This window comes from Cordyceps javanica, chromosome 5 (genome assembly GCF_051103115.1).
Source record: "Cordyceps javanica chromosome 5, complete sequence".
Lineage (NCBI taxonomy): Eukaryota > Fungi > Ascomycota > Sordariomycetes > Hypocreales > Cordycipitaceae > Cordyceps > Cordyceps javanica.
Window position 1 is genome coordinate 3,351,650 of NC_139299.1, and position 19,980 is coordinate 3,371,629.

Below are 19,980 nucleotides of genomic sequence, written 5' to 3' on the forward strand. Positions count from 1 at the left end.
ACTCAGTGGATTCCCGTTATAATGTCTTGCCACCGCAGCTGGCTGCAGACCACGGCGCTACAGCGGCTTTAGTGGACTTTTTGCAGCGGCTGTGCCCTGTCATGCCTACATGTTGGTCGTATGGCCTCGCACCTTGTACTGATGGGCCATCGTCCTGTTTGTCACGTCCAAAAAAAAGGTTAAAAAAGATGAATACATACATGGAGACAACTTCATGCCTACAGGCAAAATGGGGTGGCTGCGCCAGGACTTTTACTGGAAAAAAACGCCTCGCACCAGCGCCCGCCCAAACCACTCTAGCCAAGTGAACCAACACGCTCAACCGTATTGCTCACACGCCGGCCAGTTCAGCCGCACGCCGTCGCAACAATGCTGCCTGTATCGTATGAAGAACGTGTATATATATCGCAGTTATCTGACCGACACAAAGATAGGCCTTGTCAGTTTAGCTTGCCATCCGACAAATTTGAAAAAAAAAAATACACAACCTAAAATAACACCTTCCTCACAACCACCTCCATGTCTCAAAAAACGCCCATGAACCACCCTCCTTCCAATACCACCATCACCACCACCACCATCCCATACCGCCAGATTCGTGCCCTATACGATGACACCACCATCACAGTCTACCAGGCCTACTCCCCCGCCATCGCTTCCGCCGCCGTCGCCGCCCAGCGCCTCGACGCCTCCCCGGACTTCCGTCCCGGCCGCATGACTTGGGTCAAGCCCAGCTGGGCCTGGATGATGTACCGCGCCGGCTACTCCTACAAGGACCCGCGCCAGGCCCGCATCCTCGCCTTGCGCATGAAGCACGCCCACTTTCTCGCCCTGCTGGATCGCGGTGTCCTTTCCCACCACCACGGCGGCGGTGATGGTGGTGGTGGCGGCCACGGCGGAGGTAACAACCCGGAGTCGGACCCGGCCGCCGCCGCCGCCGCCGACGTCGTCGCCGAGGTCCGCATCCAGTGGGACCCGGAGCGCACCCCAGCCCTCGACCGCCTGCCCTACCGCAGCATCCAGATCGGGATCCCTGGCAGCCTGAGCGGCCGCTGGGCCAGAGATTGGGTCGTCTCCATCGAGGACGTGACCGACACGGCGAGGGCGCTCAAGCGCGCCCTCGACCTGGACCCGGGCCTGGACCTGCAGACTCTCGTCGACCGCGGCCTGGTCCCGGAGGAGCGGCCCTTTCCAGTCCCGGACAGCATCCTCACCAGGTTGGACATGACGCGACCGGAGCCAAGCCTTTGAGCTGTGTGGTCGAACGATACCCTTTTACTTTTCTTGTACTTAAAAGAGAAAGAAATATGGGAAAAGATTGGAAAGCCCAGTACAACTGTCCCCCTATGATTCCATGACTGGCGACTACAAACATATTAGCCGGTGAATTGATAAAACTAGTAGAACTGTTTTGAGGATTTCCTTTTTTTTCTCTCTTCCTTTTGTCTTTTTCTTTTCATGTTCCTGGCTTTGCCCATTTTCTTCATTACAGTAACCCCATTTTCCCGTCAGGGCTCTCTACTAGCACCGCATCAGCTGCAAGTGATAAAACAACCACGAGTAGCGCACAATGAAGCCAAAATCGGCCCTGACCCCAAACGGCCGCGCCAGCTCCGTTATTCTCGTGGTCGGGTCCTTGGCCCCCTCCAGGTCCCCCGCCTCGACGCGGGCCGGCTCCTCAAACGCGTACCACGGCACCGCGTACAGGCCGGGCGTGCCAAACGGGTTCGGCGGCGGCGGCTCCAGCCCGGCCACCAGGCACACGCGCGTCGTCCGGGGTCCGACCACGCCCAGGCTGGACAGCGGCGTGTCGCGGTCGAGCAGCAGCTCCAGCGCGCCGCAGACGACCGGGCCCGTCATGGCCCCGACCGGCGGCACCGGGTTGACGCGAAAGTTGACCTCGTAGCAGTCAATCTTGTCCGAGAAGATTTGCCAGGTCGGCGACCGCGAGACAACGCGCACGAGGGACGCGCGCCCGAGACTACCGCCGCCGCCGCCGCCGCCGCCGCGCTCTGCGTCTTGCAGCTCCGGGAACAGCAGGATGCCGTTGGGCGTCAACGAGGGGGCGCCGTCGACGGTGCTGGGCACGAAGACGGAGACGGGCCGGGCCGTCTTGAAGGCAATGTTGCCGACGTAGTAGTCCTCGCCGTGGACGCCGTCGTCGGGCATCTGGCGGCGCTGCAGGTCGGCGATGAGCCGCGTGAGCCGGTGCGGCGCCACGATGCGGTTCATCATGCACAGCGGGACGAGGTCGGCGCGGACGCGGACGAAGCGCGTCTCGTCCTCGTGCGCGGCGCGCTGCAGCACGAGGGCCGGCGTGAACATGGCCTCGGCGCCCTCGCGCCTCATGTCGCACCCGAGCAGCGCCAGGAACAGCGTGCCCGACGCGTCGCAGGGAAACGGCGCGAGCGGCAGGTCAATCTGCACGCCGAGCCGCGAGGCGCTGCGCGCGCTGCGCGTCGACGACCGCGTCGCCAGGTACCGCGAGCGCCGCGGCACGAGGTCCGTGAAGAGGCCGAACCGCTCCGGGCCGTCGGCGAGGAGCCCGCAGAACGGGTTGGCGCCGGCCGCCGGCGGCTCGTCGAGGCGCCAGACAAAGATGGACTCGTCGTCGGTGGCGCGGATAATCTCCTCCTGGAGGCGGCGGAACGCCTTTGCGCGCCCCTCGCCGTAGAGCAAGGGCATGTTGATGTCGAAGAGCCCGAGCAGGCTGTAGGCGGTGTCTTCCTCGCGCGTCGTCACCCGCCTCGCCGCCCAGCTCATCTTCTCCGCGACCGACGTGAGCTCCAGCAGGTGCGAGACACTTGCGGTGCCCGTCGTCGCGGGCGAAAACGACAAAATGTCCATCGGGATGCCGGTCACGGCACGAATGGCGGGGCCCAGAGCGGCCCGCGTGCCCATGCTCTGCCAGTCGCGGTTGTAAAACTGGACATGGCGCGGCGCGATGAGCTCCTGCAGCGTCCAGCCCCTGCTGAACCAGCGACTGCTCCCCTGGCCGCTGCTGGCTGCGAAATCGACCGGGTCCTGGCCGGCGGCCACATCGCACAGGTAGACGTAGCAGACGGCGGCCCGTTCATACCACTGGAACATGGAGTTGATGGCCTCGGACAGCTCTGCGCTGCTGGACTTGTCGATGCAGCAGGTGTCGATCCAGATGTAGCCGAGCTCCTGCACCGCGGCCAGCTGTGCGCTGCGCTGAATCTTAATCCACCCCTGCGAGGACGCATCGTAAAGGTTGCCATGGAGCTCCTGCAAGCTGACCTCACCGGCCTCCCACGTGTGGGAGAGAATGGCATACGGTGGAATGTCTCCGCCTGTAAAGAACTCCAGCTCTAAACTGCGAGTGTTGAGTAGCCGCATTGCCCCTTTCTACCCTCTGAAATCACTCGCATTCCCGCTCTCGAGACCAATGCCGGGGCTGAAGCTGTGACGCGCATGCTGCATGGCAGATTTAGCTCGGTGATGATAAAGCGGAGATCGGTGCTGTACGGAGTACCCGTCTGCGACTACAGCCAAGCTAGCTCGTCGACTTACCACCTCACCAGTCATACGTCCGTGCAAACCAATGGTCTCGGAACAAAGCGATTTATTGATGATCCGTTGTCTAGTCTTATAGCTCGGTCAACAAATGCAAGTTGACCTTTGTGTCTCAACAGTAGAGGCTCAACGCGCGGCAAGCGCCGGGGCCAGTGACAACCTGTCCCGCAGACGTCTGCAAAACAGTAAAAAAAATCAAGATATGCTCCCATGTAACGCCTCAAGATTGTATCCCAGTCATGTGTACACCGCGCCTTTGTCGTACGTCCCCGTACTCTCGTCGTCTCGATGCCATTATTTACAGAGCAATAGTACCTCGTCGGTTCTCCCGCACGTGGAGCATGCCTTGGCAGCCGCAAAAGACAAAGAAGCCCTGCAGATTATCAAGTTAGAGAAAAGACAAATAAGAAAAAAAGCCCAAGGAGAAAATAAAAAGCGGTAATGACGAGGCTTTAGACGTACCAGATACACAAACACGGCCGTGAGGATGGTGCCCGAAATGGCGACACCTTCCTCCGGCGTGGGATCCTCGTTGCCGCCGACAAACTCCTCGTGCCCGCTGCGGTACACGATGGCCAGCACGGACAGGATAACGATGGCGAACACGGATACGACGGTGCTAAGAGGAAGAAAGAGAAGGTATTAGCTCTATGGCAGGCGGCCTCGCAAAGAAGAGCTGCTCCTTGGACCAAACATACCAGGACCAGGCGTGGCCAGCGCTGACGACGGGCTTCATGGCGGGCGGCTGTGTGTGTGTGTTGTTGCGCGTAGCTTGGGAGCGATTGATTCGATCGGGATCTGGACGCGCGGGCTAATTGTTCGCTGGGCCGGGATAGAAAAGCAACGGAATGGATGCGTTGAGGTGATGATGGATGCCGTTTTGGCCTGGTCGTTGTGACGCAGGAGCTGGTTGGCCTCAGTTGCGTGTGGAGACGTAGTCGCCGCTCCTGATTGGCCCGACCGTAACAGCTTCGACTCTTCTATGAAGTTGACGGCAGCCTTGAGATAGACGACACCTATGTTTTACTATGTTATACTTTTTTTCTTTGTAAATACTCCCTTGTCAATAAATCAAAAAATTTGGTTGGTGCATAGTTGAGACGTCTCGCTCAGTTTCCTTGAACCAGCTGTACGGTTCAAGGAGGTTGCCACCATCGCATGCTCAACCCACATAAGGTAGTAATCTAATAAATGAGACTTCGAGTTGGCGCAAACCAGCTGCCCATCTTGATTATCCCAAAGCTCAGAGCTCCTATAACAGCAGAAGTCATACTCCAAGCTCAGGGTCTATCGCCTCGGTCTGATTAAGCTCCTCCAGCCACAGAGCTTTCTCAGAGCAATATATCACTCTTTAGCACCGATTACTCACGACGACTAGGACCACTCTTAGTTCCTTCTATCGAGAGACTCTAAAGCTAAATCTCAAAATCAATCGCAACATACATCTCAGATTGCTGAATTGTGTAAAAAGTTTGAGCGCATATATACTTTTCTTTGCATCTGGTCGACCTGTACTAACAGATTGAGCAAAATTTGATGGCTCATCTTTGTTCAGGACAGTTACGTGGGATGGAATAGAGCTCTACTTGCAAAAGAGGTAAACGCGAGAGAGTCCCAGCGACCATTGAAATGAATGCGGGCAGTATCTCGGAGTAGAGCCGGCCGAGCACAATGTTCTCCCTCCATTTGCTACCTGGTGCCCCCGAGAATCATTTCTTTGCACACTCGTAGCCTGTTTCGTGCCTCAACGAGGAGCTCTGTGTCGGCCTCTTCTAGAACCCCCACCATCACGTCCAGCAGATCCGGCAGTCCGTCCTGCAGCGAGCCAGCAGACTGCTCGTCGAGCTCCGGCAGCGCGGACACGCGAGACAGGTACTCGGCCATGCGTCCCTGCGTGGTGCTCGCCATGTCGGGTGACTGCAGCGGCAGCGGCTTGCCCGTCGAGCGGCCCAGGGCCTGCACAAAGGTCCAGATCGTCAGCACGGCGAAGTACATGATCCAGGGCCGGTGCGGGTCCGGCTCGTCTCGGATCGAGTAGCAGCACCCTCCGCCGCCGCCCGCGCTGCTCCGCGCCGCCGCCGGCAGGGGCGGCGCTCCTCGTCGCCGCTGGTGGTGCGGCTCCACGAGCACGCGGTGCAGCAGCCGGAAGGCGTGGTAGATGGCGTGCCGCGTCGACCCCAGCTTGGCCCAGGCCACCATGCGCTTCACGGCGTTGGCGCAGTCGCGCGCCGACACTTTGCGCCCCAGGATCCGCTTCGCCCCGGCGTACACCTGGCAGTCAATGATGTCAACGTTGGGCGTCATGTGGGCGAGGTGGAAGAGCAGGTGCGCGCTGTGGATGGGGCCGTTGGAGATGCCGCGCCTGTGCCCGCCGTGGTGCTGGCTACCGGCGGGCGACTCGGACATGGACCCGGACATTGCCACGTCAAAGCTCCCCTTCCAGTTGTCAAAGGCGAGCAGGAGCATCTTGCGCCAGTTATCCTGTACTTCAGTCGACGGCGTGCGGAGATCGAGCCACTTGAGGTGCGTCTCCCGGTGACTGAGGTGCCATCCGATGCTCAGCAAGCCAGAAATGATAATCATGCGTCCGAATGAATGCGTCTTGACTTCTTTGCCGTGCAGCGCGCTCTTGAGACCGTCCAGAAACGAGACTTGCTTGAAGCCGTACATGCGGAAATTGGCGTCTAGCTGGCGCACCTCGTCGGGGCTGTTGGCCACCCAAAGATTGTCGTCGCAAGGCAGCGGTAGGCGGATCTCATGCGCTGCCATGTCTGCCGCGTGGCCGAAGATGGCAGCATGGATAATATCGAGCATAAAGGCTGCAAAGACGACTCGATGCATAGATTCGGTTTCCGCCCATCGGGTCCACCATGTATGCGAGTCCAGCGGAATGCCTGATGCTGCCCGTTCATGGAGGGCCTCTGGCTCAGCCGGAGATTCGCTGCCGGTTCTCCCAATCAAGGGACTGCCTCTGCGAAGTAGTGTGAGAAAGGAGGGGTGGTATATGTGCGCCCTTTCATGGAAACGTCTCGACGAGTACAGCTTCTCGTAGAACTCTACCAGCAGGAGAGCCTGTGCTACCCAAAGATTCGCAGGAGGTGCCGAGTCGTCTGATGTCAGAATTTCCCATCGCACCGAGTGGACGATGACGTCTGCAAAGGCTCCGTACTCTGATTGCTGGCCCGTCCTGTCGCGCGCCTTCAGTGAAGCAGCGCCGAGGGCGACCATGACAAGCAGTAAAAAGACCGAGCAGCGGGTCGCCGAAAATGTGTGCTGGTGCACAATCGGGAGTCGCGGAGACACACTGTCCCAGAATTCCTTGAGACATTCGCGAAGCATTTCGACATTCAAGGCCGGCAAGTCACCGCCGCTCTCATGCGTCAGCGTGGTCATGAGATGATCATACTTTGACTGCTTCTTGCGAAAAATTTGAAACCATTGCAGAAGCTCCTTGCGCTTTGCTTCTGTGATCCATTCATCTGGTGCATCCGAGTGCCGTGGTGGAGTGGGCGCAATCGGGGATAGGCTGTTGAGCGACTCATAGTCGTACTGTATCGTGTTGTTGAACGTCGACTCGAGGCCGCCATCTAGAAACGGGAGGTTGGAAACACTGAAATCTCCATATGTGGTTTGGGTATCAAAGAGCCAGGCGGCAAAGTTGCCCTGGTTCATCTGGCTGTCTGAAGGGTAGGGGGCGGAAGGGAATGGTATCAGGTTAGAGGGTTCCGCGATCGAAGTCGGGTCACTGGCATAAAAGCTATTCCGGGAACGCAGCAGAGAAGGCTGAGACTGGTCATCCATGGCCGTCGGCCAGATGCTGCCCGGGTGGCCCGGCCGTCCTTGGAGGCTGTGCCCGAGGGCTGTCGGCGTCGGCTCTGTGTTGGATTCTGGTGTTAGTAGGATAGCCGCATCATGCGGCCCCCCCAAGTGCGGGTGCGCATGATGGCCGTACGGCGGCCGCGACGAAGCTACCCCAGGTGCATTCGTATTCACCTCCTGCGCCGAAGGATCTAGCGAGGCGCCGTGGTTCACGGACGTGTCAAAACTAGGGATACGGTTGCGTGGGGTGTATGATGCGGTGTGACGCTTCTTGTGTCTGGTCAAGAGATCCAGGCGGACGAATTTCTGGTCGCAGTCTCCCAGGTCGCACCGAAAGATCTCCTTGGGGTTGTCTGACAGGTTTGGGGGTTGTTGAGTTAGCCGGGCTGTGGGGGGCAGGCGTTGTTGCATGGGCAGGGCGTCGGCGTATGCCGGCGTATGCACGGTGGTTGTGGTGTCTTACGGTTCAGCTGATGCCGCTGCAGGTGCTCGGCCCTCGAGTAAATCTTATCGCAGCCGGGATGCTCGCAGATGAACTTGCGCGGCGCCCCTTTGCGACTTGCGCGCTTATAACCGCCGCCGTCGACGGACATTGGGCTTGCCTCGCTTCGGTGAGTGACGGGTGAAGATTGGGTGGGCAAAGCGCCCCCAGCAAGGCTGTGCGGCTCGGTGATAGTTCCCTGCCCTGTCTTGCCCTACTGGGATGATTCGCAGTGGGGTGCAAGATGTGACTGAGCCTCCGGAACAGGAACTACGTCAAGGACCAGGATGCAGTTTATTGTGAGAGTTGCAGAGTATCGATGAAGGTTGCTGTGCTTCGCGGGGAAGTCCCGCGCCGAGACTCCGGGGTGACCCCCACTGAATGCACGCTCCCCACCCCGTTGCCGACAAACTTCCGTGGGGGTGCATTATCGGAGCTTTTATACATGCTAATAGTAGCTAGCGACAGAGCAGAATGCTTGCAGTGAAATAGGCATTGACCCGCAGCACTAGGGACGTTTGAGTAATCTGGATCCCATTGATAAATTCGTGTCTTGCTAACAGATGTTCGTGGCGAATCGCATTTCGCAGCTTGTCACTCGAGGGAACCTGTGCGGGATCAAGTGCTACCATGACATGCTATTTTAGGGTTTTCAAATCAGATCTATCTAATTCGGATGTGCTGAGCCCCTCAAGTGAGAGTATGTATATTTTCCGTCAGTATTGTTCCACAATCGCCGACCATGGCCTCGCCGCTGCATGTGCTTGAATTAAGGCCACCCACCCGGAACTCATGGATGACTGTCAACGAACTCTTCGATCCGCTATCCGCATCACGATACCCTTGATGCCGTTCGTCAGAGTGCAATGCTACGCGAAATAGCCATGAATGGTTTCGCAAGCTTCGGGAAGGGTCGGTTCTTTTGCGCATTGTGCCGGTTCAAAATCTTGGCATGTCGGATGTCGTGACCGTTCATCAGACCTCTTATAATCGCTTCGTTATACTCAATCCCTCTTTATGAGCTGGCCTCGGGCTTGCCATCCTCCGTACTTTCCTCCACCTCGATAGAGGCCGCGGCATTGTTCAGGCCCTCCTCGGTGTTTTCGCTCTCCAGCGTCTTGAGGAACGACAGGAAATACTCGGATACTTCAGTCTTTTCGTTTTGGTTGGCCAGGTCCAGCGGCACATAGTCGCGCTCGTTGGCGAGGGCGGGCGATGCGCCATGCTCCATGAGAAGCTTCACTGTGTCCAAGTGGCCGCCCAGCGCCGCCCAGTGCATGCCTGTATTGCCATGCTCATTGGGCTCATCCAAAAACGCCTGCTTCTCCTCCTTTGGCCTCCCGTCGAAACACTGAATGACCTTGCGAACGATCTCTGATGTTTGATGTCAGCCTTCAGCTTTCAGCCTTTGCAGGAAGACTTTTACAAGAAAATTGGGCCGATGTTTGAATGGGCTAATAGGGAATTACATACCTAAATGCCCGTTGCCGGTCGCCATGTGTAGCACCGTAGATTTACCCTCATCCTTGGTCGCCATGAGAATGATGGCTGGCGCAACATTTTCACGTTCAGCCAGCGCCGTTACGCCTTCTATGAGGTCTTTCTCCTCGCCAGCGCGAGCAAAATAAATGAGATCATCGATCTCATCTTCTGTGAGTTGCGGCGCCATCTTTTCCGGGGGTATCTCAAGTCGGGGTATTTATTCGCCTGTGTACAGCGAACCGTTGATACAAATTTTTAGGCGAGTGAGGGGACTGTGCGAATCAGGCACCCCGCAATTTTCGCACCGTGCATCCACAAAGGTATAGGGTAATCCTTCCAACGTGATGGGATGCAACTTGCTCCGTAGCAAAAGGTATAAGAGCTTCATTTTGAACGGGAATTAAATGCAATAGTAGATTTGGAGAAAATTGTAGCTATAGCTAACCTTCCACGTCAAATACTTTCTGCAAAGCACTGTCCAGCCAAGGTGTGATATCACCTCCGTCATCCAGGTGTTCAATCTCCGCTTTTATCCCTACCATTAGCATCAATTGCAACTCACGACGTATTAACATCTTCTCAAAATCTGCGTCCTCTGCTCGAAAATGTCTGCCCAGCATTCGTATAGCGCATTGTCTGTCGCGATTTGTTAAGTTTACTAGCCATTTATTCGAGAACACTCGTGTTTGCGACCTTGTTCCAAGCCTCATGGGGTTTTTGGTCTTGTAGAGGGAGCCTAAATGACCGGATTGGATGCCTAGCCAGCCGAAATTGACTCTGACGTTGCTAGATTCGTGAGAAAAATTTGTTGTCCCATAGCGGTAACATGATAGAATATTCAGCCCATCAGGGTCGAAGTCGGACAAGAGAAGCATTGGCAGGTGCGGGCACTCGGCCTGAACCTTGGCTAGAAGGCCTCTCGTCATCAAATCAGGGTACCCCTTGGCCTAGAATGTATCAGTACAGACCAATCTTGTAGTTATAGGCTAGAAATCCTACCGTCACCAGTATCCCGCGACCGGCTAGAGATGTTTCCCAGAAGCGGACCGCGACAAGGGACCGAAACACCGCCTGTGACTTGTAAGCTACATGCTTTTGTGGCCGAGCCGTGTTCGTACATCTTTTTCTACTACCAGCAGCCACCTGGCGCCTCTAGTTTCAATACGTGAGATGGATCTAGTCAAAGGCACTACAACGCCCTATGAGAGTTGGAGGCTGCTCAGTAGCTCGGCAGCTCGCTTCGACTACTCACCATTTCGCTCTGTGAGGCATCTACTGATTCTCCACCGCGTAGATGAATAACGATGCAGCCTGAGACTGAGCCTTTGGAAGAAGCAGTCTTTTCTGTCAGCTCGACCTATGCAGTGAAACAACCGGCTCACAATGTTCAAAGTGTCCCGGTCAGTGCCGAAAGTGTACGCCAAGTCATCGACCAGCTCATCAACAACTCTCTGGGTTTCGAACAGCTCTTGATATTGGTAGTAAATATGTCTGAAGAGGTTAGGAGACGGGGGACGAGTAATTCAGGCTATTCACCTTTTAGTCAAGACTGTTCCTGTAATCATTGCCTGGTGGGCTAGTTGCATCACTAGGAGTACCCGAGCTGCACTGATGAGCACAGTTCCTGGGGCGGAATTGAATGCTCACCAAACTTTCGCGCTTCCACAGAGGACGAGCCAGGAAACTTGACAACACTTTGCTCTCGATTTCCAGGTCGGGAGCGCTGACGGCGAGAGGCAAATGGTATTTTTATTTCGCCTGCGTTGGCGAGTGCGTCTACAACTCCCTCTAGCGTCGCTTCAATACGACCGATGACAAATGCCGAGGAGAGCTGAGCTCCAGCAGACATGCTACTGTTGATGCTCATGTTGCGAAAATAAAAATTGATCCATCCAGAAGTCTAATCGCTACCTGATAGAACCGTTGAGTTGGATGCTTTTTCTAACAAGCAAACGCTCGTCTGGAGAGCTGCCGGGCGCCGGCTGCCAGCTGCCGAGCGGTTGGCAGTCCGAATTCGAGATGCCCCACCTGTCGCGTAATTTGTGGGGTTCCGCTTTGCGACAGTTTATGCCAGTGCTACCGAGAATGGCCAGTGATCATCTGGAACTTTTGCTCACCAATATGTCTAAACTCTTAGATGATGACCGTACGCACAAGCTCCGCCACTCTCTCCAATCTGGTAGTAGAATAAGAGGCAGGTTGGTGGCGTGGTCGACCTAAAGAATACGAGAAGCTAATATTTCACGAGAAGCTTGATAATCACGAGAAAAAGCGTGCTTAGAAAACTAAAAAAAATCTAGAATTGCGTGAATGGAACTTGAATCGGCATCTCAGACCTGTCTAATTCTGCATCCATGAGGGTGAAACCGATCAGTTTCTAGGTGTCATCCGACCTGGGGTAGTTGACTTACCCTAGCACATAATTATGCGACAGCCGGCTGAAGCTACTTCGTACTCGTACATCACGCGAAATCTGCCACAACATACGTTGTGCCGCTTCCCCGTTGCACATGCAGCGTCATCAACGTTTATAAAGGCGTGAAAGGCCGATTGGATTGCAAAAGATTTCCCCCCAATCGCAATTGAGCATTATTCCGCCATGGCGACAGCGACCGGTCGAGAGACACGCTCCTCCGCGCGCAAGCGCACCAGCGACAAAGACCACATTATCGAGAAGCCAAAGGTCGTCGGGGGCAAGACAGACTACGCGCGATGGCGCCTCAAGGACGACGACAGTCGACACACCTGGCACTATCTCACTGACGATCGTGAGGTGGAAAAGTGGCCTCAGAGCAATGCGGAAAAATACTATCTCAACTTGCCGTTGGTACGTCTCGAGCCTGAACCCCTTGGCGCAGCGCAGCGTCGTCCACGCTCAATTAGTGACACAGTTTTAACAAGCTTCGTTCCAGGGCCTGCCCGATCTTCCAAAAGCGACGACTGCCATCGAGGCCGCTAATAACGGAATCAACTTTTTCGAGAGACTCCAATTGCCGTCCGGCCACTGGGGCTGCGAGTACGGCGGCCCTATGTTCCTGCTGCCCTGCATCGTCTGTGCTTGGTACGTCACCAAGACGCCGATTCCCGAAGCCTATGCGATCGAGATTAAGAACTACCTTGCCGCGCGTGCACATCCCGAGGATGGCGGCTGGGGCCTGCACATCGAGGGCGAAAGCACCGTGTTTGGCACCAGTCTCAACTATACAGTGCTGCGCCTTGTCGGCGTCGACCCCGAGGACCCGATCATGGTCAAGGCGCGAGGAACTCTGCACAAGCTCGGCGGCGCTCTGTACGCACCTCACTGGGCTAAGTTCTGGCTGGCCACGCTCGGTGTCATGAACTGGGACATTGTCAATCCCATCCCACCCGAGATTTGGCTGCTGCCAGATTGGGTACCGATTGCACCGTGGCGCTGGTGGATTCACATCCGCCAAGTCTTCCTGCCTATGGGATACGTGTACTCCAAGAAATGGAGCTGCCCAGAGGACGACATCATCCGGAGTTTGAGAGACGAGCTCTTTGTAGAGCCGCACGCCGAGATCAACTGGGCCGGCCATCGCAACAGCATAGCACCTGAAGACAACTACCACCCCAAGTCTTGGCTGCTAAACAGTGTCAACTGGGCCCTCGTCAATGTATATAATCCTTATATCCGGCCAAACTTTATCAAAAACAAGGCGGAGGCGTGGGTCAGTCAGCTTGTCGACATGGAGGATGCGAACACAGACTATGCAGACCTGGCACCCGTCAACGCACCAATGAATACAGTCGTCTGCTACATTCGCGACGGCCCGGAAGCATTCTCAGTAAAGCGCCATATTGAGCGGCTGGAAGAGTTCCTGTGGGTCAAGCACGAAGGCATGCTGGTCAACGGCACCAACGGAGTGCAGTGCTGGGACACGGCGTTTCTCATCCAGGCCGTAGTCGAGGCAGGCCTGCACACGGACGAGCGCTGGCGGCCCATGCTGACAAAGGCGCTGCGCTACCTCGACCGGCAGCAGATCCGCGAGGACTGCGTCGATCAGGAAAAGTGCTACCGACAGCCGCGCAAGGGCGGGTGGCCGTTCAGCAACCGCGACCAGGGCTACGGCGTCAGCGACTGCATCTCCGAGGCGCTCAAGGCCATCATCTTGTTGCAGAAGACGGAGGGCTACCCGACGGCGCTCGAGGACCGGCGCCTCTTTGACGCCGTCGACACGCTGCTGCTGTATCAGAACGGCAACGGTGCGCTGTCGTCTTACGAGGCGCGGCGCGGGGGCGAGTACATGGAGCTGCTCAACGCCGCCGAGGTGTTTGGCCGCATCATGATTGAGTACGACTACCCCGAGTGCACGACGGCGTGCGTCACGGCGCTCTCGCTCTTCAACAAGCACTGGCCCGACTACCGCGGGCCCGAGATCAAGACGTTTATCCGCCGCGCCACCAACTGGATCCGCACCAACCAGCGTCTCGACGGCAGCTGGTACGGCAGCTGGGGCATCTGCTTCACGTACGCCACCATGTTCGCGCTCGAAAGCATGGCCAGCGTTGGCGAGACGTACGGTAACAGCTACATTGCCAAGAGCGGCTGCGACTTTCTGCTGTCCAAGCAGCGCCCCGACGGCGGCTGGTCCGAGAGCTACAAGGCCTGCGAGACCATGACGTACGTCGAGCATCCGATGGGCTCGCTGGTCGTGCAGACGGCCTGGGCCCTCATCGGACTCATGGAGGCCGGTTACCCCCACGTGGAACCGCTCCGGAAGGGCATCCAGCTCATCATGGACCGCCAGCAGGCCAACGGCGAGTGGCTGCAGGAGGCCATCGAAGGCGTCTTCAACAAATCGTGCATGATTTCGTACCCCAACTACAAGTTTACCTTTACCATCAAGGCTCTTGGCATGTTTGCTAAGAGGTTCCCTGACGAGAAGTTTTAGGCTCTTCTGCCGCAAAAACTAATGGGCACGTGGTGTGCGGCAAATGGGGAGGACGCAATTAGGCCCTTTTAATTTAATAAGAAGACAATTCAGCTCCGTTTATATGCTTCGTAAGATTATCTATAGTATCCGTTACATTATGTACCATTTCGTGACTCGTTTCTTCAGAGCTTGCCGCCCCTCTCCTGGACGGCTTTTCGTAACAAAGCAATCATCTCCGCCGGGTCCTTTGCGCCAAACACGGCGCTGCCAGCCACAATGACGTTGGCACCGGCGTCGGCGGCTTGGTCCACGGTGCCGGGTCCGAGACCGCCGTCGACTTCAATGTTGAGATCGGGATATCTTTGGCGCAGGGCCTGGACCTTGGGCAGCTCCGAAGCCATGAACTTTTGACCACCAAACCCAGGGTTGACCGTCATGACAAGAACCATCTGTGTGGGGAGAAAAAGAAAAGCAAGAAAAATGTGGTTAGCATGACACAAGTCTGAGAATGGGCGCCATTGGCAGCTAGCTAGAGCGCAGTGGCGTAAGCGGAGAGTAAGCGTACATCGGGCTGATCTTTGGGGTCGGCGCTCTCGAGGAGCTCCCACAAGACATCGACAGAGGTGTCGGGCTTGATGGCAATGCCGGCAAGCATGCCATTGTCGTGAATATAACGGATGAGGTCCCGGGGGTTCGTCTTGCCCTCGGAGGTGTGCTCAGGGTCCGTGGCGTCGGTCGAGAAGGCGGCCTCGTAGTGGAAGCAGTAGAGATCGCAGCCGACGTCCTTGAAAGTCTTGACCCATTTCTTGGGCTGTTCGGATAAGAGAGGAAGGTGGATCGAGTCAGTAAGTCTACGCAACGTTCCGAACAAGCCGGTAGAAAGAAACGCGCACCTCGGCAATCATCATGTGGCAGTCAAACGTGCCCCGGCCGTGGTTCTCGGTCGGTCTGTCGACGAAGCCGCGAATCTTGGCGACGACGGGCGCGCCAAACGTCATGTTGGGAACAAAATGGCCGTCCCTGCTCGCGCGGTTCGCGGGGTCAGATACCACGTCTGCGGCGGAGTGTTTGGAAAAAGGAAGAACACGAGGAGAATTTACTGACATGATGTCGACGTGAAGCCAGTCTGCGCCTTGCTCCATGGTGCGGGCACACGAGTGGCCAAAGTTGGCAAAGTCGGCGCTCAGCACCGAGGGCGCGATGATTGCTTTGGGCGGCATGATGGTTTCGTTTGATTGAAGCCTTGCAGGTGATATGAGATAAAAGGAGAGGGAAAGAATGTTGTATTAAGGTGTGAGGAGAGAAGAAAAAGAGAAGAGGAGATGCGCTGATTCCCTTGCGGACCACCCCCCCCCCCCCCCCCCCCCCCGGTTTCCGGAGCATAGGGTCCAGGCCACGACGGACTGATCTTTGGTGGGGTATCAGTGGCGGTTTTTTTGGTGGGGGAGGAAATAGTTAGGCACAGTTACAGAGAGGGGGAAAACTGCCATTAGTATAAAATGGGAGAAGAAGAAAAAGTTGAATGTTACGGGGATGAATGACATGAATCCGGAATTTTAAGCGTTTCTACCCCGGCCGCTATTTTCCTACAGTTCAACAATACGACATGGAGCCAAGATATACCCAGTACGGATTACTTGCTTAGGTATTCCCAACAATGCAGTAGAGTAGAGTCCCTGAAAAAATATGGGGAGCTACTGGCAGCTGGGTTTGGAGAAGCTGAACGCCAGTGCAAGGGTGTAAATGTAGTAAAAGTGCGTTACGAAAAGGCATGATGGGAGAACAACAACAATGCGATGGAGGACGAAGATAAAGAAGGGACTGAAAAAAAAAAAAGACTTCTCAGTGATTACAATTTGCATAAAATTGCACAATTTTTTTTCACAAGTATGCAAACGCTGCTGGCCCGTCTTGACGTTTGCATAGCAATTTGGCTGCCTGTTAAGTTACACGCCGCGGGTTGCGTTTGCCCCACTACAAAGAAGCATCTCGACGTTGCGCCTCCGCGGGGCTGGTCTGCTTTCCTCACACATTTAAACTGGAACGACTTCTTCTTTCTTTTCCCCGGGCGACCTTGATCAACAATTTGACACTGGAGGAGCCAAACAAGAGCGCCACCACTACCGCCCCTCCAGGAAAACAAAAAGACAAAAACAAATGTCCCACATCACCCTCGCCCAACAGGGCCTGGCGGCCGCCGAAGCTAAAGACTGGGATGGTGCCATCGCCAAGCTGTCCAAGGCGCTGCAGTCGTCTCCCAACCCGGCGTGGCTGCTCGCGCGCTCCAAGTCGCTTCTCAACCTGGGCCGTTTCGATGCGGCCCTCGACGACGCCAACCTCGCGTGGCACACGGCCTTTGCGCGCAACAAGCGGCCGCTCATGAGCGAGGCCCACTACCGCCGGGCCGTCGCCTACTTTCGCCTCGGCCGGCTCGCCGATGCCGACGCCTGCTGCGTCTACGCCATGCGGCTGATCAAGGGCGCGTCCGCCGTCGACAGGGAGGACCCGGTCGCCCACCTCCGCGATCCGGCCACGGGGCGCTGGACCCCGACCGTCCAGGACGCCATGCACGAGGCCCGCACTGACGACTTTAACGGAGGCGGCAAGCAGGGCGGCGATCGCGGCGCGGCGGCCTTGGCCATGAGCGGCGGCGGCGGCGCCGCGCCGCAGGCCAAGGAGTGGCGCATGGCGAGCACGCTCCGCGTCCAGATCCTCTCGGCCATGGCAAAGTTGCCCGCGGACGACCCCGCGCGGATGGCCACGGCACCCGTCAAGCCCGAAGAAAAGGAGCTCGCGAACCCATCCACCATATCGGAAGAGAGGAAATCTGCTGAAAAGGCCAAGTCTGAGGCTCCTAGCACATCAACTGCTGACGAGGTTCCCGCACCTGCTCCTCAGGCTCCTGCCCTTGCCCCGGCCAAGCCCGTGGTGCCTAGCGACACGCCCCTACGACTACAAGAGTTCCAAAGCGGCAAAAACATGACGGTTTCTATATTTTCCAAGGGTGTCAACAAGGACAAGCTCAAGGTTGATTTCCAACCACGCTCGGTTCATCTGGAAAACGTCATCTACCCGAGTGGTGACGAGAGAGCCTTTCACCTCGATCTGTGGGGGGAGATTGATACCGCCGACTCCGGCTATACTGTCACGCCAAACAAGGTTGAGCTTTGCCTCGTCAAGCGGACGCTCGGAAAGTGGCCGCAGGTGCAATCCGATGACAAGGCAGACACAGCCATCCCCGCTGCCGCCGCCACCTCGACGACGACAACGACGACGACGACGCCAGCTGCCACCGAACCCGCTGCCGCCGCCGACGCAAAAGCAAAGCCGGCAGCCGCACCTGCGTACCCGTCCTCGTCGCGGACCGGCCCTAAAAACTGGGACACGCTCGACGTAGGCGACGACGGAAAGGACGAGGCCGACGGCGGCGACGTCAACTTCTTCTTCAAGAAGCTGTTCAAGGACGCGACGCCCGAGCAGCAGCGCGCCATGATGAAGAGCTTCACGGAGAGCAACGGGACCAGCCTAAGCACAGACTGGAACGACGTCAAGGACAGGACTGTCGAGACAGTCCCGCCCGAAGGCGTCGAGGCGAGGAAGTGGAATTAGCTGCTGCGTTGGGGCAAACACGACCCGGCATGGATTGAAAAGGTGTTGTATGGAGAAAGGCGCCCACCAGCGTACGAAAAATGGACGATTATATGCGGCGTGCGAAAGCATCTCAGAAAAGTCGGACGAGAATCGCAGCCGTTGATTTTTCCAACGAACTAGCAACAATAGCATAATATACCACCAGCCTAATCATCTATCATCTATCCTCTATCATCTATCATCTGTCATCTATCATGTGCCATCGTCAAAGGGTCTCTTTCGCGTCTTTAGCAGAATGTGCTCTACACCAATCCACTGTTCGTTTTCGGTCTACGTTTCCTTGTCAACCAGCGCCTGCGCCTCGGCCGTCCACGCCTCGCGCGCGCGCAGCTTGTCCGCGTGGCCGTCGTACCACACGGCGTCGTCGTCCTCGTCGGCGGCGGCGGTCTCTGCCAGCAGCGCCTGCGGGATCTGGGTGGCGACGCTCACAAAGTCCTCCTGGGCGATGTAGGCGCCGCGCAGCCAGCGGCTGCCGCCGCCGGCGGCGTCAAAGGCGGTCCTGCCGTGCATGACGCGCAGGTTGTCGAAGAGGACGCACTCGCCGGGCCGCATCTTGCGCTGGTACATGGCGGCGTCGCCGTTGATGAGGGCCTCGAAGACGCGCGCGCCGCGGAGCCACGGGCCGAGGGCCGGCTCGTCGGCGGGCCGGCCGCCCTGGAACGGCGGCGACCAGAAGACGTTCTCGAACGCGCCGTCGGCGTCGTGGTGGAGGAGCGGCCGGCGCCGCGCGTAGCTGTAGCCGTTGCGGGCGTAGGCGTACGGCACGGCGCGGTCGCGCAGCGGCGCGGCGAGGGCCGGGTGCTGGTGCAGGAGCAGGCGGGCGGCGCGCTCGCCGTCGCTGAAGAGCGACTCGCCCCCCGCGCACGAGTTGTCCAGGCAGTGCAGGATCTGGATCTTGGGCGGCGGGTCGAGGTACAGCAGGTCCTGGTGCAGGCCGAGGTAGCCGGCCGTGTAGGCGACGTTTTCCGCGTTGGGCTTGGCGCGCACGTCAAAGGTGCGCCCGTAAAAGGTCTCGCGGATGTTGGCGATGCGGGTCGCGATGCGCACCACCGACGCCTCGTCGCGCGGCACGCCCGTCAGGTAGACGAGCCCGAGGCGCACCAGGTCCAGCACGACGGCCCACAGCGCGTCGTTGTCGCCGGCGGCCATGAAGGCCTCGTAGTCGACGCCGCGGATGCGCCGCGCAATGGTCGCGCGGTCCCACAACGTGATGCCGGCGCGGGCCCGCACCGCGTTGAAGACGGGCGGGATTACGGCCGTGGTGTCGGCCGGCGCGCGCGCGCCGAGGGCCACCTCGAGGCTCTCCCACGGCACCGTGGTCTCGTGGTCCGCGGAGAAGCGCGGCACGTCGTTGCGGAACGTGACGCCCAGGCCGTCTCCCTTCTCGCGGACGCGCGCGACGCCGATGCGGCTGGGGATCTCGACTGACGCAAACGTCCTTTGCCCCGACGACGGGTCCTTGCACGCGGCGCACTGGCACCCGTCGCGGAGCGCCGCCGCGTCGAGCGTCACGGCCGCGCCGCTGTCCTGCGACTGCACGACGACGCGGTCGCTGTGCTGCACGTACGAGAGCCGGCCCGCGGCCAGGCCCGCACGGCTGATGAGCGCCTGCTTGTGATGTCCCTGCTGCTGGCGCAGCTCCTTGAGCCGCCACGGGGCGGCTTTCCCGCCGCCGCTCTCGGGGGCTTGCGCGCTCGTCTCCCACGGGCCGGCTGTCGCCGACGGCTCAGTCGGCGTCGCCTGTGATGCCGCTGCGTTGCTTGAGCTGTGTCGGGCAGCGGCCGAGCCGACGCACAGCCGAGGCGCCCGGCGTATAATTGCGCGCCCGGCGGAGAGCATTTTGCCGGCTACAAGGCGGAACTATTTGTTGCGTGATCCTGGCCAACGTGGAAGGTTCTCTCAGCCAGGGAAAAAAAAAACTCAAAAAATCCAACGAGGTTTGATAAAAAGATGAGTGGTAGTCAAGGCCCCGGACGAGCGGGAGAGGGGCTGCGGTGATAGATTGCGCCTTGTGGGTTGTGGTAGTTGCGGGCGAGTGGAGGAAGTTAGAACTCTGGGGATCTGCCTCGGCCGTTGCGCATCACCGTCCGGGCCCGTCCGGACCCCACGTTTTCG

The 19,980-nt window shown here is 57.9% G+C and overlaps 9 protein-coding genes across 9 annotated transcripts; 3 read left to right on the forward strand and 6 right to left on the reverse strand.

The window, feature by feature from the left end:
• Positions 1–519: 519 nt before the first annotated feature.
• V2A60_008234 (DUF4291 domain-containing protein) lies at positions 520–1,251 on the forward strand (the record flags this gene model as incomplete). Its single annotated transcript, XM_083259507.1, has 1 exon — positions 520–1,251. One exon carries the CDS (start codon positions 520–522, stop codon positions 1,249–1,251), a length of 732 nt encoding a protein of 243 aa, XP_083115633.1.
• A 270-nt stretch (positions 1,252–1,521) lies between these two features.
• Positions 1,522–3,360, reverse strand: V2A60_008235 (heterokaryon incompatibility protein-domain-containing protein; the record flags this gene model as incomplete). The annotated part of the gene is made up of 1 exon (XM_083259508.1): positions 1,522–3,360. One exon carries the CDS (start codon positions 3,358–3,360, stop codon positions 1,522–1,524), a length of 1,839 nt encoding a protein of 612 aa, XP_083115634.1.
• Positions 3,361–3,835: 475 nt separating this feature from the next.
• On the reverse strand, positions 3,836–4,273 carry V2A60_008236 (uncharacterized protein; the record flags this gene model as incomplete). Its single annotated transcript, XM_083259509.1, has 3 exons — positions 3,836–3,910; positions 4,000–4,156; positions 4,236–4,273. 3 exons carry the CDS (start codon positions 4,271–4,273, stop codon positions 3,836–3,838), a joined length of 270 nt encoding a protein of 89 aa, XP_083115635.1.
• A 953-nt stretch (positions 4,274–5,226) lies between these two features.
• Positions 5,227–7,949, reverse strand: V2A60_008237 (uncharacterized protein; the record flags this gene model as incomplete). Its single annotated transcript, XM_083259510.1, has 2 exons — positions 5,227–7,709; positions 7,820–7,949. The coding sequence occupies 2 exons, from the start codon at positions 7,947–7,949 to the stop codon at positions 5,227–5,229; spliced, it is 2,613 nt and encodes an 870-aa protein (XP_083115636.1).
• Positions 7,950–8,852: 903 nt separating this feature from the next.
• V2A60_008238 (ankyrin repeat-containing domain protein) lies at positions 8,853–9,506 on the reverse strand (the record flags this gene model as incomplete). The annotated part of the gene is made up of 2 exons (XM_083259511.1): positions 8,853–9,211; positions 9,311–9,506. The coding sequence occupies 2 exons, from the start codon at positions 9,504–9,506 to the stop codon at positions 8,853–8,855; spliced, it is 555 nt and encodes a 184-aa protein (XP_083115637.1).
• A 2,412-nt stretch (positions 9,507–11,918) lies between these two features.
• V2A60_008239 (lanosterol synthase ERG7) lies at positions 11,919–14,232 on the forward strand (the record flags this gene model as incomplete). The annotated part of the gene is made up of 2 exons (XM_083259512.1): positions 11,919–12,146; positions 12,232–14,232. 2 exons carry the CDS (start codon positions 11,919–11,921, stop codon positions 14,230–14,232), a joined length of 2,229 nt encoding a protein of 742 aa, XP_083115638.1.
• Positions 14,233–14,396: 164 nt separating this feature from the next.
• V2A60_008240 (ribulose-phosphate 3-epimerase RPE1) lies at positions 14,397–15,434 on the reverse strand (the record flags this gene model as incomplete). Its single annotated transcript, XM_083259513.1, has 3 exons — positions 14,397–14,663; positions 14,780–15,025; positions 15,108–15,434. 3 exons carry the CDS (start codon positions 15,432–15,434, stop codon positions 14,397–14,399), a joined length of 840 nt encoding a protein of 279 aa, XP_083115639.1.
• Positions 15,435–16,371: 937 nt separating this feature from the next.
• On the forward strand, positions 16,372–17,823 carry V2A60_008241 (co-chaperone SGT1; the record flags this gene model as incomplete). The annotated part of the gene is made up of 1 exon (XM_083259514.1): positions 16,372–17,823. The coding sequence occupies one exon, from the start codon at positions 16,372–16,374 to the stop codon at positions 17,821–17,823; it is 1,452 nt and encodes a 483-aa protein (XP_083115640.1).
• A 312-nt stretch (positions 17,824–18,135) lies between these two features.
• On the reverse strand, positions 18,136–19,704 carry V2A60_008242 (uncharacterized protein; the record flags this gene model as incomplete). The annotated part of the gene is made up of 1 exon (XM_083259515.1): positions 18,136–19,704. The coding sequence occupies one exon, from the start codon at positions 19,702–19,704 to the stop codon at positions 18,136–18,138; it is 1,569 nt and encodes a 522-aa protein (XP_083115641.1).
• Between the last annotated feature and the right edge of the window lie 276 nt (positions 19,705–19,980).